The sequence below is a fragment of the Leptodactylus fuscus genome, chromosome 3 (assembly GCF_031893055.1).
Source record: "Leptodactylus fuscus isolate aLepFus1 chromosome 3, aLepFus1.hap2, whole genome shotgun sequence".
NCBI classification, from domain to species: Eukaryota; Metazoa; Chordata; class Amphibia; order Anura; family Leptodactylidae; genus Leptodactylus; species Leptodactylus fuscus.
Window position 1 is genome coordinate 59786574 of NC_134267.1, and position 17428 is coordinate 59804001.

The following is a 17428-nucleotide window of genomic DNA, read 5'->3' on the forward strand; positions in this document are numbered from 1 at the left end:
ATCTTGATGCTTTCAATTGCATTTTAAAGAGGAGAATCTCATCTTTAAAATGATATCAAGAACTCGATGATTGGATGTACAGTTTTGGAGCAATTCACTGTTGAAACACTGTCGGGAATTGAGATCTGCAGTTGGATCTCAATGCCAAAGAGTGTTTTCAACAGTGAATTGCTCCAAGACTGTACATCCAATCATCGAGTTCTTGATATCATTTTAAAGCATTTTAAAGCATCAAGATATGTTGATGCAGTCCAGAGACATCGGCATTAGTAGGGAGGACGTACTAAGTACGTCCTTCGCTACTGAAGTGCCACCTTGGGAGCACGTACAGTGTACGTGCCTGGCAGCGAAAGTGTTAAAAAGCCTCCCATTGATTTCAATGTGTAGCGCCCGTAAGCTGGCACACATTGAAGTGAATGGGATCTGTTTTGAGCGCTCACACTCCGACATGTGTATACGTGTCTGAATGCGCAGCGCGTTACTGCGTGGGAATGGAGCCTAAGATGACATGTTGGAGCTTAGTTGTGAGTCAAGGTCTTAGTAAGTCAAGGCCTGGGCAGGCAGAGTACGTGCAGAATACATAGCCATATTTCCACAGATAAATATAAACGTATTTCACAAGCTAAATACCATCACAGATAGCTGATATAATGATATTGCTCAGAAAATAACACTAGCTAATGTTTTATAGTTCCACGTATTACTCAAATAAACAACATCAATTGTCTAGTTACAACTTTATATTACCAAGACACCATACAGAATGAATCACCCAATTGGTGACTTGTGTCCAATTCTTTTATGCTGTTTCTTGCTTCTCTTCTCAGGCAGGAACACTCCCTAACTCACGTTGGGATCATGATGCTAAACATTATAGACATCATTTTTTTTCTCACACCACAAAATGGACCTTCATGCGCCACGTACATAAATCACGATAGGGGTTGTTTCTGCACTTGTGAATTAGCTTGCACGCTATGTTCATATATGAATTTTGCTCCCTATTCTTCTGGTCCAACCATACTGGTAGAATACCAAAAGAAACAAAAAACGATCCATTCTATGAAGGACACAAGTAGAGCCTGAGGGACTCCAATCGACCGTAATGGGATCTGTTAGGTGGCCATAAGATGTCCTCTTTTTAAAACTGAAATCACCAGCTGAAAAAGTTAGGCTTGCTGCACTTTTTCGTCTGGCTTTTTATGACGCAGATGTGAACTCCGACATAAACAATAGTGAAAGAAGAAATTAATATGTTACTCAAAGGATAAGTATTGGTAGTTGTCTGTTGGTATAGCAGCTTGACTATATTGGGCTCAATGGGTTACAAAAACGCTGCATCCTCCCCACAGACTCACGGTAGGCAAAAAATCAAAATGCAGCAGAAAAGCAGTGAAAAACCACAAGCACTTACCAGACTGCGTTTTCCACTGCATTTTTGATGTAGCTTTTTCCATGGCTTTTCTAGTTGTGTTTCACTACGTGTGGTCTTAGTTTTAGGAATACAGGCACCATATTTTCATATTACAGGACATCCCATTTTATTGCATAGATAAAGATATAGATGACAGGGGCCACTATTGGGGATAATACTGTGTACAGGGGCCACTACAGGGGATAATACTGTGTGCAGGGGCCACTATGGGGGATAATACTGTGTGCAGGGGCCACTATGGGACATAACACTGTGTGCAGGGGATACTATGGGGAATAATACTGTGTACAGGGGCCACTATGGGGGATAATACTGTGTGCAGGGGCCACTATGGGGAATAATACTGTGTGCAGGGGCCACTATGGGACATAATACTGTGTGCAGGGCCACTAAGGGACACAATAGAGTGCGGAGGAGGGGGGCGGTCGAGGTCTTCGGTGTCGGTTGGGGGAGGGGGCCCCCCATGCCAAAAGTTCGCCACGGGGCCCCACCATTCCTAGTTACGCCAATGCATGGCAGCCATGTGTAGGGAGGTATACATGGCCTAACATCTCATGCAGTTTATTGCATACTTATACACAGTGGTGTATCTAAAGTCTTGTGGGCCCCGGTGCAATCTTTTGTCCGGGGCCCCCTACCTCATCGCTACAGCGAATTCTTGATAGTGATGGTTAGGGGTGCCAAGGAGTTTAATCATCCTTAGTGTGGTTAGGGTAATCTGTGGGTCTCCTTGGCTTATGAAAGCTGCAATCTCAATACTGATGCCAGTGCTTATGGGCCCCCTAAGGCTCCTGGGCCCCGATGCGACTGCACCCCTGCACCCCCTCAAGTTACGCCCCTGCTTATAAATACTAGTAATGTAGCACAGGTAAATAGAGAGTGAAAAAATAGAACATCTTCATTTTGTAGAAACTACAACTCAAAGTACACAAAATAACTGAGAATAATATTCTAGCAAACCAATATTCAGTACCAGTGTTGCTGAGAATGTTTATTAGTCTTCTGAATTACATTATTTATGCCGTATTTCTGTTGCATAGAGCTTACACTGGATTATTCTTTATTGATAACTGTTTTAATGAGGCTTATCACTGGGATAAAATGCATTAAAACGTAGGAAGAATGAGCCCTCTAGTTCCATTAATATTGAGGGAATTCTATTATTTACCTGCGCACACTTACTTTCTTCAATGAAAACCAAATGACGTAGTTGCAGCAAATCAATATTTTTTTTTCTTCATTGTAAAAAACCCACACCTGTAGATGGCGCTCTCATAACACTACAAAAGCTACATAACATTCCCAAGCAATTTCATAGGATTTTATAGGACAATACACAGGCATCTTCACATTTGTGTGATTTTAAGTAAATGTTTTATACTTTTATATTCCCAAATACTTGTGGTTATACCGTTAAATAAAGAAACAAATCACAAGAAAAGGGCAAAAGGTAAGGTTGATATGTGCCCAGAGCAGAGATGTGCAGTAGATGCATCGTCCTTGAGTCATTAGGTAAGAGATGACATTTCCTGGAATTAAGCCATAGCAGGAACTCTGGTTTCAGTTAAAGCTGTCAGCAGATAAACAAATTTCCAGGCAGTTTTAATTTAATTCGTTTAATTTTGACACAATTTGATTAGAATGGAAGATTAGGAATTGCAGAATATTCCATAGACGTTTTTAACAAAAGGCAGCATGACCTGAAGACGCAAGAATTATGTAAAGTAATGCAAGTGCATTGGCATTAACCTGATGACCTATAGCTACAGATGCTTGAACTTCATCATGACATCAACCAGTAGAGGCGGCTGGATTTCTCTCATACACTTAGAGAAACTTATTAACAGTACATCTTAATCACTGTAGATGTTCATTATATTTTCTATTATCTTGAGAAAAATCACTGATTATATTGGATCATAATTCAGACACCCTAAAAATGTAAGCACATGTTGACTTTGGTTCATTTGCACCCAGGGTCATAGCTGAGTGTTCTGATACCATGTGCCATGCTTAGCTCTTCATTCTGTATCTATATACTCTGGCCAAGGCAGAATGAGTTTTTGGCACCCTCGGCACAAAACACCCAGGTGCCTGACTTATCTGCTCTCCATAATTCTTGCCTTGATTGTTCTACTGCAGAGATGGTGAACCTTTTAGAGACCGAGTGCCGAAAATGCAATCCGAAACCCATTAATTTATTGCAAAGTACCAACATGACAATTTAACCTTATTGTTATGGACCCGCAAAATTCAATCATGTAAATGGGGCTCTAAAGAGCTTTCAATGATACAAAAAACTTTGTACTGAAAGGTAGATGTTTACATTTGGTACTTTTGAACAATTAATGTTCTCTATTTACATCGCACAGGATCTGTTTTATAGTGACTGTGCAATGTTATCACAGCCTATAATATTATCATAAGTCTGTTATAAAACAGATACTGTGTGATAAAATTAGTGAAGGGCCCCACACAGTACAATCTGCTCCATGGTGGCCCAAATACAGTACAATATGCTACACAGTGGCTCCCACACAGTACAATATACTCCATAGTGGCACCACACAGTTCAATATACTCCATAGTGGCCTCCACAGAGTACAATATACTCCATAGTGGCCCCACACAGTTCAATATACTGCATAGTGGCCTCCACACAGTACGATAAACATTATACTGGCCCCCACACAGTACAATCTACTCCATGGTGGCCCAAATACAGTACAATATGCTACACAGCGGCTCCCACACAGTACAATATACTCCATAGTGGCCCCCACACAGTACAATATACTCCATAGTGGCACCACACAGTACAATATACTCCATAGTGGCCTCCACAGAGTACAATATACTCCATAGTGGCCCCACACAGTACAATATACTCCATAGTGGCCTCCACACAGTACAATATACACCACAGTGGCCTCCATGCAGTATAATATTCTCCTGTACTTACCTGCACCCCCATGGAGAGCAGCATGGTGACCTTCTTCTTCCACCACAAAGCAGATGCTGATGAATCCCGTAATTACACCTGCATTGGGGCAGAGGTCATAATCTTCTGTCTGTGTAAGCTGCGGCCTATACTGACAGTTTTAAGGTGTATTTGCATTTGCACGTACAACTGAAAGAAAAGATGAAACTCACCAGTGGATCTGGGACAGCTGTCCCAGATTCCCCGCTAGCGAGCGATCGAGGAGTCTGGCTGGGGCGACTGTGTGTGTGCCCACAGACAGGGCTCTGAGTGCCCACTCTGGTATGTTGCCATAGAGTAGCCACACTGAACTACTGCCTTAGTAGGCACCTACTTTGAGTGACCAGCACAGATGGACATATGTAAAACTGCCTGTGGGCCTTATGAGCGAATAATTCATTATCATAAACTATTTTTATGGCTTTCTAACAATTTTGTCAGACTACAAACTATAGGTGCCCATAGATGTCATCAGGGAATACTTTTCTCCAGTACAAGTAACACACTATTTAGACTACAGCTTTCTGATCCATATCAGTGTATAAATGAGTATGTGATAATAGATTTAGGTTGTCAGCCCCAGCGGGAGGAGGGAGAAATGACAATGGGGCAGATTTACTAATACTGTCTAGTTTTAGACAGCACAAACATGGACTGAACAAAACTGCCCCAGATGTCAGTGTTTTTTTTTAACGTAGATTGCGAGCCCCATATAGGGATCACAATGTACATTTTTTTCCCTTCATTTAAGTTTGTCTTTGTAGAATGGGAGGAAATCCACACAAACACGGAGAGAACATACTAACTCCTTACAGATGTTGTTCCTGGCAGGATTGGAACCCAGGACTCCAGTGCTGCAAGGCTGCAGTGCTAACCACTGAGCCACCATGTTGCCCCTACCAGTTTTCAGTGTTTAATGTCGTTTGACTGTCTAGTCTAACCTTAAACCACTTAGTAGATTGCTTAGATTAGGACAAAAAAATTGTAGCAAAATTTTGGTGCTTATTTGGTGAACGGCGTCTCAGTTAGGGCCACTCCACCTTCTGATAAGACACAGCTCTTTTTTGTGCAAATTGTAAACGTGTCTAAAAAGTTTGAACGCTTGATAAATGGGGAACAAGACATTTTTTGGTGCAAATTGTGCCTGAATTGTGGTGCATTTTCCTACATCTTTAAGGAGCATTGGATCAGATTATGGCAATATAATCAAATAAATATGTCTTAAAGCATAAAGTACTAAAATACTTTGTTGTTTTGTTTTATTTTTAAGATGGTGGGCCTCCTTGTTTTACAGCGGGACCCCCCACCATAAGTAATGTAGAGATATCTGTGACATGCAACACAATTGTGACACTAATGAAGAATGCAAATTAATACTTTACTTTTATAGCTAATATTCTTATGACTTATACTTAGTTTTACATTACAAATGTACAAAATCATGATAAATGCAGTGTGGATGTACAGAATAGTGACAGTGTACAGTACCAGCCATGTTACACAGTGTGCCCTGTATGAAGAGCAGCCAGGCTGCAGGCAGTGCTGTGCTGTGCAATGTGTAGTGTAGTCCAGTTACAAGTGTGTTAATGACATTGTGGATGAGCCATCAGTCACTACCTAAGTAAATTACCAGCTACATAGTCATGTCTTATGGAATCCATTGATCACACAAGGACTTCATCTGCAGTCCTAAGCAAGGAGGTGATGACGACTTTTTAGTGTATCCTCCTGGGATGTGCAGTGACGTCTTCTTGTAAGCCCCTCGAGTCTTGTTGACCAGCCCTTCTCTCCCACTCGTTTTTATAGGAGCTTGTTTCTCTATTAAATGAGACGTTGTGAGGCTGCCTGACAAGTGCACACTCCTAGCAGTGCAGGAGGAGAGCAGGACAAGAGCTCCAGCTACTTCCAGCAGCTCAATCTGCTTTCTGGAGACTTGGCTGAGACTTTTAGGGATAGAGCCTCGTCCTTTGTGTCCCTTGGAGGAAGTTCTGAAAAGTCAGCTCTGGTTTAAGGACATAGAGCAGAGAAGAGGAGGCTGCATCTAACGTAAGTAACAGACTTTACAGACTCATACAGCTCAGAGAACATCAAGGAGCTGCTAAGATGTAAAGGGAGATGCTCAAGAACTTCTGAGATAGTAAAGAACCACACTTTGTAGCTTTAGAGATTTACAGTATGATATAAATATCACAGTTATAGGTAATAGCTAGATATTCAACAAGTAAGAGAGATAAGAAATAGTATAGGTGATATCTAAATACAAGGCTATATAATATGATAATGGTCTAATAGAGTAGATGGAATATGACTAAACTAATATATAGTTATTAGAGAGAGATGAAAAGATACATATATAAAAAATAGGAATTGGGCAGTCCAGATAATGTATGGATAGATGTATTTAGAAATAGCTGGGGAGAATAGATAGATGGATGGATGGATAGATAAATGGATGGATAGATAGATAAATAGATAGACGGATAGATAGATAGATAGATAGATAGATAGATAGATAGATAGATAGATAGACAGATACATAGATAGAATAGATAGATGGATGGATGGATAGATAAATGGATGGATAGATAGATAAATAGATAGATAGATAGATAGATAGATAGATAGGAGATAGATAGATAGAACTAGATAAATCCATGCAAGAATAAACAACAGGGTAAATAGCAGGTCTTAACAATATTTGATACTTTTACAATGTGAACAGATATTGTAAGAAGCAGAAACTATAGGTAGATAAAAAATTTCATTGGTGTTAATTGATTCATTGATTTGTAATAGTTTTTAGATTTCATGTAATGATAGCCATATACATCTCATATGATCACTATGTAAATAAATAAATGTTGGCAAACTAAATATAGATATAAGCTGCTTTTTGTGAAATTGGGAAAAACAGGTTAAAAGACTGCAGTTCATTGAGTGCTGTGGTTTTATGATTTGTTGCTCTTTCATCTTAGCTTTTGTCATTCTCAGTTATAATTTAGATAATTACAGTTGTTAATAGTTAGAATAAGACACTATAATATATATATATATATAGAGAGAGAGAGAGAGAGAGAGAGAGAGAGAGAGAGAGAGAGAAAGAGAGAGTCTTATTCTTTCATATATATATATATATATATATATATATATATATTTATATATATTCATCACATAATATAATACACTTTTTAACTATTTCAATGAATGCAATGAATTTTACATTTATTACAAGGAGCAGGATATTTTGACATTCATCCATGTTAAAACTGACATATTAAAATGGTTTGTGCTCTGTCAGGGTCGAAGCTATGGAGCATAGAAGCATCTTCCACCTTATGGTGTCTTTTACCCTGTTCAGTGTTTTCTACCTCCGAGCACAGGCGTTACCTCCTTTAGGGACGTATTCTAATAGCAGGTAAGGAAAATTTTTATAATTCCAAATCATATACATACTTACTTACGTCATTGAGCTTTAGAAAGAAATCCATTGGTACCTGTAATTGTTAAATTCTGTCATTTTCACTGAGCAAACAAAATACGATGTATAGGAAGACACTGATATATTTGAGTCCAAGTATATAGCATACAATAGAAGGAGCAGATTGACTTCATTACTGTCTTATCATATGTAATCTATAGTAGAAGCTTGAGTTGTAGATTATAATCTGTTTGTCCTGAAGAGTTTGGACATCCTAACATTACTTTCAAAGATTTCATAGATTAGAATTGGTTTCTCAGGAAATGGATGCTCTGAAAGTTTGAGCTGAGAATATTGGGATACACATCTGACCACATTACAAAAAAATCCTATCCATTGTCAGCTGGACTCTTTACACTTCTTCACTTCACTGCTTAGTCAATGAACAGGGTTATAAGACAGTGTGGATCCATCTTTGGTTATCGTACATTTATATAAGCAGTCATTCTGTATATTGGTTCTCTTTATAAGCACTGTTATAGCTTTTTGATACAAGCAGTCATCATGTCTGACCACTGAAACTCCAAAAAAATAGAAAAAACTTTTTCCAACTTTTTCTCATTTTAATGAATGGAAGAAACAGCTGATAAGCGATTGTATAGGAAACTGCTGAAATCAATATTAGTATAGACTGGAATGTGTAGATCATTGGTGCAGCCCATCAGCAGGCACAGGATGTGTATGCTGCTGACAGATATCTAGACTGTAGTATAGAATGACCCTAAATGCTTTAATGATATGTTCAGAATACCGCCACTAACTACACTGATCCAGACTGTGCTGCTCTTAAAAATGGTTAGTAAGAAGCCTCAGTGTAAAGTATAACATTTTGTAGAGATTCTTGTTTATATATAGTCATATCTGACATGTATTATGAGTGCCATCTGAATGTTAGCCTCCTTTTATGCAACAAGAGGTTGTCACATCCTTACCTATAACCAGTAGTGTTACCTTGACAAGTCATGACGATCTCTGCTCAAAATGCTTGCAAATTTCTAGACTTCGAAGGTCCTTGGAATAGGATTTAGTACAAAAGAATATCACAGAATAATTGGAAATGAGTATACATTTGCTCATTCCTTTTTCAGTTTAAGAACTAGTGGCATTCTCCATTTTGACTATTCACCCTAAATAGTTCCATCATTCTAAAGTCATCATTGAAAGCTATAAAGAGGGTGCACATGGCATCGAGTATTTTAGGTTCCCAAATGAAATCCAGACAGAACAAATAATAGAAAAGATGTTTTTGTTAATATAATAAGCTATATACTCATATATGTGAAGTGCAGAAAATAATTCAATATATAAATGTAAAACTCTTGAAGATAAAATATGGTTTAACATCATCACTTTCATGGAAATACACAACTGCTGCCATATGTTAAAACTAGTTGGTTTTCTATTATTGAAAATACTATAAATAAAACTACTTATTGGTAGAACAATTCCCTATAAAGTAGAACGTTAACTACTTAGTCTGGTGCTGTGTTAGGCTGATACATGCCACTATAGATGTCATATAAAGTTACGTTACTAGTATATGCCATCGATTGACTGCTAGGAATCTGACCCCAGTACCCTCACAATCCCAACAATAAGGGGCTAACAGCACAGATTCCTTGCCATAGCCCCTTCCCATTATTTCCCTGCACTGCAGCTTACTCACTTTGAATGGAAAGTGTGGCACAACTACGTGTAACCACAAGAAGTAAGCAAATAGGGTCCCATGTAGCAGGGAGTACTGCTATATAGTAAAAGGAGAGTAGCAATGAATTACCACTGTAGCCCCTTACTTACTTCTCAGGATCAGTAGAGGTTCCAGCGATCCCATGTGTGATCACCTTAGGAGATGGGAATATCCCTAGGTTGACTGGCTTATTAACCCCTATAAACCCCCATCTATGATATATGCCAGGATTTGGGATTTATTTTGTGAACATGTTCATCAATCTTGACATGGTTCTGTTAGCCATGGCGCTAAGGTCAGCAGAGCTGGAAATAAACCAAACCAAGAATCCAACTGCAACCATTAAATAGTGCTAAATACTGAGCCATTCTTCCACCCTTTTATAGCTGCACTAGGCGTATAATTACATCCATACTGATGTCAGATCAACAAAGTCTTTATAGTAAAGAAAACTGGAAATTCTAATTGTTCAGCCGCATTATTCAGCTGTAGGTCACTTCTATTAGATATGATAAAAGGTCATCTCCAAACCTTGCAATGTATTGTATATACTGTATAAACCTTGCAATGTACTGTATATCTAATTATATAATCGGTGGAAATGCTGTTGAAGCTCAGGTGCCCTGTGCAGGCATAACATCATGCTTTGTGCCTCAGGTTAAAGCCTTATAGTCTATAGTAGTATAATACAAGAGTACAATATAGTTATTTTAAATAAAATAAGAAACCGCCTTATTTATCATCATGGGCCTCACTAATTCTCAGTTTTTGGTGCTGTGCACTGCACATTACCATGTGATTAGCACCTTATACAAGCTTTATCCCTGTGCATATCAAGTGCTAGTACCCCCACCCAATGGACAGTAGGGGTGCGAGTGGTGGCTTTATTAGCATTATACACATGTGCTGTATTCATTATATATTACATGCGTCTGCCTACATCCAGCACAGAACCATGGTTACATCTGGCATCAGGTAAATGCGCCTTTTCAGTGATATTATAATCAGGATAGCAGTACACTTGGATAATATTCTAATATTCAATAAAATCTATAATAATTAAGTATTTAACCTGTTATTATATTACATATTGATTAGATGCCAACCTGTGACTGGACGACACAAGGAGAATATTCAATAAGCTGCAAAGTGACATATCATTTAATCAATGATGGGATAAGGAGTCCAGTAATCTAGATGGAGCTGCCTAGTAGAAGTATACTAGTACCCCTCCCCTATAACTGTGACTCAATAAATAGTGGTGGTGTTATGAAAAGCTTTCTGTATAACCAGGGTACACTCCCTTCTTTTAATACAAAATTAAAGGGAATTCTAGTTTTGTAAATGTGCTTTAAAGTAGCCTATTAATAAGTTGGATTCTTTCATTCAGACTTATCAATTAGCTGTGACAGAGATGGGTTACAAAGAATAGCTTGCTTCACTGGAGGATCCAGTATGTCCTTGTATTATATAGAAATCATTAGATTGGAGGACTGTATGTAATGCTTCATTTCACCTATGGAGGCACTGTGGGGCAATCAAAGACTTCCCAGCAGATTACAGCTAATTGCTGGCCAGTTTATTTTCAGACGACCCTTCTAATAAAGTGTTTGCAAAAATCACCTTTAATATATTGTCATTGCTTAATTTATTGCAGTGCCAAGTGGTCAGGAAGGAATGCAATGTATCATTATAAATTATGTGATATTTGACAAAAACTAGAGGCAGAGTTAGTTATATATTTCAGGTTATGTTTTGACAAAATTTGTTTACAGACAGAAAATGTGAGATAAGTTTAAGTGTCTTTAATATCCTGCTTAAGTTGTTCTTGGTAGAAGAGTGATATTGTAAGTAATGTAAATGGGGATATATAATATAGAGGAAGAACAGAATGCCATCTCCATAGTGTTTCATGTACATAATAAATATAACTTATTTTAGGCTAGGAAACAGATTGTCATTTGAGGGAGCAAATGAAGCCGACCAGACACAGGGGACATTAAAGCAAGATACAGACATTTTGCAGAACACTCTACCAGAAAATGACAAGTTTTTCCTGGACATGGCCCAAGGAGTTGGCAGGTATACCATATACCATATGTATGATATGCTCTATATGTTATATTCAGTATCTTTGCCTTACTGTGTTGTTGTGGTTCACATGTAGAAAACCTATGGAAATTCCATATACATTAGTCATAAAAGGTGCAACTTGCTAATGTAAGGAATTATTTCAATTTTCTTACAATCTATTGTATTGTATCTATGTTTGCTACATATATGTATTTACCATGTCAGTAACATGTTTTTAAGGAAACCTCCTCACTGTGTTTATAATGCTTTACAGTCTCCCACTTGTCTCCAATGGTTCCTTGGCAGAAAGTTTCACTTTAACTGCAGATTCCTATTGAGATCTTTAGTTAAAGCTATGTAATTCTTCCTTTGTAGTCACATCTTCATTGTGGCAACTCCAGCAGACACTGAAAAATTGGCCCATTGCTTTGTCTTAGAATGGGTTGCCCGTGCAATGGTGTTTTTTAGGTGATTGACAAATGGTTAATGGGTTCTGCAAGCCATCAGTGGAAGTTATGGACAAAATATGGATGAGTTATTTTTCATTCTGTTTTAAATCAAAGAAATGTTTTTAAGGCTAAGGCCCCATATACCGTAGCTAGCCACAGACATAAAATCTAATTTTCAAAAACACTCACAATTTCCACTGCAAATTTTATTCTGCAGTGCATGGATAGAACTAGCCAGAATCTCATCCACTTTGCAGGGACTGTAAAACGCAGCTTTTTCACAACGTGGGGCTTCAGCCTTAACAAAACCTTCAACGGTTCAATAATGAATGTTTTCAACATAATGTACAATATTATACTATTTTATGCAGAAGTACCATTTTAAATTTTTCTTTTTTTTTATTATGCCAGAACATCACGACACGCTGATGGACTTTTCACTAGTGGATACAGTAAACTCTTGGGTCAACTCTCTGCAAGAAGATATTTAGAATCTCTAATTGGCAAAAGAGTAAGGTAAGATTTCATGATAAATCTGGGCAAATTTTATAAATATAAATTAATGACCAATACACAGCTTAGAATTACGTACAGTATATATGATGAAGCCAGTAAAGTTTTAAAAACGATAGAAGTTATGTGATTCTGAGTAGACACAACAAATGAGTCACAGACTGGACTGTTTATATAAAAATTTCTGTTATAGACATGAACTAACTGGGTAAATTTCTATTTATACCACTTCACATAGCAAAGGCTGTCACCCTAACATCTAATATTACATACCAGGGGTGGCAACCTTCAGCGCTCCAGCTGTTGTAAAAATACGACTCCCAGAATACATACTTGCTCTGTTGTTGTAGGAACTCCCATGGAAGTGAATGGAGCATGCTGGGAGTTGTAGTTTAACAGTAGCTGGAGTGCCAAAGGTTGCTGAACCCTGTTATATACAGGGATAGTTGTTATCCATAATACACAAAGTGATTTCAAACCCTCTCTCATATATAACAATCACAATCTAAGGCCAAAAGTGGTCATATATTAAAGGGGTATTATCACGTCGCATACTCACCAGTCTTCACTGCTGTAAAATCTTCTTTCTTCCTGGTTTCTTGCATCATTTGGTGGGCAGGGTTTCACATGCAACCTGCCGTTTAGCTCAGCCCTCATATTAGCGTGTAGCTCCGCCCACCGCATAGCATGATCCTATGGGCGGCTGAAGGGCCTGTGACACAGGTCCTTAAACAACACTATATGCACAATATTGGACTATGAAGTACAGGCAGGAGCAACTCCATTCTGTGTTACATACAGAGACTGCCTGTCTCTGCTATAATGAACACAATTGAATTAGCTAGCTTGATAACTGGGAGAACAGAAGACGAGTTCAGAAATGAAAGCAGCTCCTCTCCCCTATCTGATAGCAGGAAGCTAGGTCACGTGGTGTAGACACAGGAATAGCTAGATACACAGGCTCGCTCCTGTGCACTTAGCCCCTCCTCCCTCCCCCCTGAGAGCAGGCAGATACATCCCTTGACTTTTGAGCAGATAAGTCAAGGGCTGTGTCAACAATGAATTGAATAAAGTAAGATAGTGGACAAACAAAGCAGTTTTGCTGAAGCAGTGTATTTAGGAAAAGTCTTACATCCACATTAACAAGCAGTATAGATACGATCCTTGTGATGGGACAACCCCTTTAAGTGTCTCTAGATAGCAAACCAGAGTATGGTCCTGCTTAGACTAGACTATTCCTTAATAGAGTCCTTAATATATATTCAAACAGATTCCTATGAATCTGTATGGAATCCCATTTGCTCTTTGAATAATTTAATACTGCTTTAGAAATTCAGTGGAACAGACCTTAGCAAGCAGCAGTATGAACAAGGCCTTAACATTGCACAATATTTCTTAAAAAAACCAAAAAAAAACACCAAAAACCTTGCTAAATAACAGCGCGAAGCAAGCATAGTTATAGGGTTTAATAGTCATGTAGAGAAATTTAGAAGGAAATTAAAATTTTAGTTTTAAGTCAATCCAGGGTAAAATATCCAAAAAAGGCAAAATATTTCAGCTGTTGGTAGGTCTATTATTCAAAATGATCAAACAGTTTACTTGGGTAGGCAAAAGAATAAGGATAGGAAGGAATTATTTACTCGAATATATGTAACAAATTACATCATGAATAAAGGATTTTTGTAGTTTTTAAACTTCAGTAATTTAGCTGCGATTTAAACCAACCTTCATAGTATTACTCATAGTAGAAAATACCTATAAAATGCATTTTACACACATTTTGGTTTATGATTTATGTATTAATCCATTTTTGTGTTATTTTTTCCCTCATTTAGTAACAGTGTTGTGGAAGATCCCGTCCCTGTAAAACGTCACTCTGACGCTGTCTTCACTGATAACTACAGCCGATTTAGGAAGCAGATGGCAGTAAAGAAGTACTTAAACTCAGTTCTCACTGGAAAAAGAAGGTATTGCTGGAGTAGCAGAAGGACTTTAATTAAAATACCACTAACTCTGCGAATCACATCGGGACAAATACATCTACTTAGTCATGATTGTCATTATCTTCAGGGATTAATTTGGATACTTTGCAGACAAGTGAAATGATTGCTATGTACTGCATATAATGAAAGAAGCCATATAATAACACTTATTTCTTATATTATAATGATAGCTTTCAGTAGTACAAAAACTGATACATAAGGGGAATAGTACTAGATTTGTATGTCCACCTACTGTAGCTGCTCTTCTATTTATTACCATATCTTGTTGATTTGGTTTATTTGTGTGTGTATATATATATATATATATATATATATATATATATATATATATATTTGATCTCCTCCCCTGCAATTGAATTAGTTATTTTCATATGAATACAAGAGCTTGACTCCTATTGTAGAACTAGGTGGTGACAATTATATAACACAATTACTTCTTATTTTTCATAGTCAAGAGGATATCAATCCTTCAAGCCTTCGAGAAGATGCTGATCTAAGTCAAGCTCCATATTCAGAAAACTATGATGACGCCACCATCGATGAATTGCTGAACCACCTACCACTGGTATATTATTAATTTCCAATGATATTTCTCATCTGAGCCCCATTCTATTTGTTATTATTATGGGTTTTTTTTTTACATTTTATTTCAGCTTTCTTAAACTCCCTACTTCAGACACCAGCTAATATATTTTTATTAGAAGCCTTCCTTTGACTTTAAACCAAGCCTTGCTCCCTGAAAGAAATTGATTTTGATGTAAAATCTAAGACTTCTTCTGTTGCCATTGTCTTAGACTGTACTTATATTTAATATTATTCAAATAATCAATTGAAGTAATATCATAAAGCAGATTTAGTATTCAGTGGGGTATTCACCTTCAAGATGGTACAATGAGCGTAAATAATGACAGATGGTCAGCCTAAATAAATATTTATGAAGCAGATGTTGTACCATTTACTTTACGGCCCTCCCATGGGCAACGACCAATAACATTTTGCATATTGTTGTCGAACGCATGGAAAACTAAATCAAAAGATAAGCAGTAATGTGGGAATTATTTTGCCATGCGCTCTATCAGAAACTTAGAAAGCCATCTCAAAAAGTCCTTACCCATATTTCAGTTGTGCAAAATGTTCTTACTTATATAAAGATTATGTTGTAAAAGTAATGATGATGAAGAATGAGACAGGAATGTCTAGAATGTGCAAAATGATGGCAGTCCCCTGTATGGGCCTATACTTGGGCCCCCATTATGATTCTAGGTTTTCACTCAAATGACCAAAAAGTTTGATATTTGTTATCCTTTCCATGCCTCTTTGGTAAATTTCCATCGTCAATAGTGCAGTTCCTTTGTGGAGAGTGGCAACGTTGGGCAAGACCTCCCCTCCCCAAAAGGGTCTCAAAGAGTTCACATGCTTTGCCTTTTTGATATGTACGCCCATGGTTCTGGTGACATAAGAGCTCCATTAATCCTTCTCAATGCTCATTGACATCAGATAATCCAAGGGCTACATATAAAATAAGATAAAATAAGATAATCCTTTAATAGTCCCACCATGGGGACATTTCAGTGTATTAGAGCAGCATGATAATACAGATACAGGATAATAACAAGTAATATATTTCAAAAGGAGACACATAAGCTCAGAATAGCAGATAGGAGAAAAATACAGGGAGTCATAGAAGCTAAGAAAAAAAGAAAAAGACTTCAGGATCATTTAGTTCTCTGTGCGGACTGCTCTTTGCTTGGCCTGATGTAGATTATGTAGCCTTACCACGGTTGTTATTGTATGTGCAAATAGATTATAGTAATTTATTACAATGGTTTTCATGGTACATGTCTAATATTGATTTCTAAAATCCTTCTTTACGCTCTTTCTTCTAGAACCTTTGAGGAACGCCATTCCGTTGTTTAATCAGAAGAACAAGTTTACTATATTTTTGAGTTTGACATAGTATTTCAAAGAGATTACTTCTGTATTCAAACCAAAACCAATGTTGTGAGGTGAAAATTGTGGCAAATATGTTTCTTATATTTACAAGTTGATGTTTACACTGTAAATATTACTTTAGAGATCTCTAAACCTAAAGCTGTACATAGATATGCAAATTTCATGGAAAGCCTGTGATTTCATATGCTTCAAAATCTTTATTTCAATAAATGCATTTGAAAGATGAACACAAAGGAAAGGACGGTCTCACACTTTGTAGGATGAACTATTTCGGGGGACTTAAATACAAGCTTTGGATTGAACTCATAAACAAGGCTGAAGGCTGAGGAAGGCCAAGTGTAGCCTCTTGAAGACATCTCACTTTACTCCAGGCTAAATTAGAGATACAATACCTATTGGTCTTTGTGTATAAGAACAAAATGGTGACCTTCTTGCCCATAGTAGCCAATCAGAGTTCAGCTTTCATGTTCTAGGTGCACTACATCAATGAATGGCGAGTCTGATTGGGTTCTGTGGACCGTAAAGTCTTTTCAATTCTCAGACTTCCCTGAGATGTGAGGTTCTTCATGTCTCGTGTAGACTTTCATATTCACCCTTTAGAACCATATTGGATTTTGATTACAGAGTATTTCTTAAACTCCAAAGATAATGAAATATATGTCTATTTTCCAAAATATACACCGAACATGGCCCATATAAATAATGCACCTTTTCATGATTTGTAATTAACCTTTATTTTTTTTAAAGATTTTTGATAATTTCAATCAAATATAAAGGCTGAATGTATCTATCATTTTAATGTTATACTGTAAAATGCTGAGGATCTTAAAAGGTTAAAACATGCCTAGAGGAAGATA

At 37.4% G+C, this 17428-nt stretch overlaps 1 protein-coding gene across 1 annotated transcript; it reads left to right on the top strand.

The window, feature by feature from the left end:
* The first annotated feature begins 6232 nt into the window (after positions 1 to 6232).
* VIP (vasoactive intestinal peptide) lies at positions 6233 to 17037 on the top strand. Its single transcript, XM_075266591.1, has 7 exons — positions 6233 to 6461; positions 7714 to 7830; positions 11522 to 11662; positions 12514 to 12618; positions 14451 to 14582; positions 15069 to 15183; positions 16505 to 17037. The coding sequence occupies exons 2-7, from the start codon at positions 7724 to 7726 to the stop codon at positions 16511 to 16513; spliced, it is 609 nt and encodes a 202-aa protein (XP_075122692.1). The 5' UTR covers positions 6233 to 6461; positions 7714 to 7723; the 3' UTR covers positions 16514 to 17037.
* The last annotated feature ends 391 nt before the right edge of the window (positions 17038 to 17428 follow it).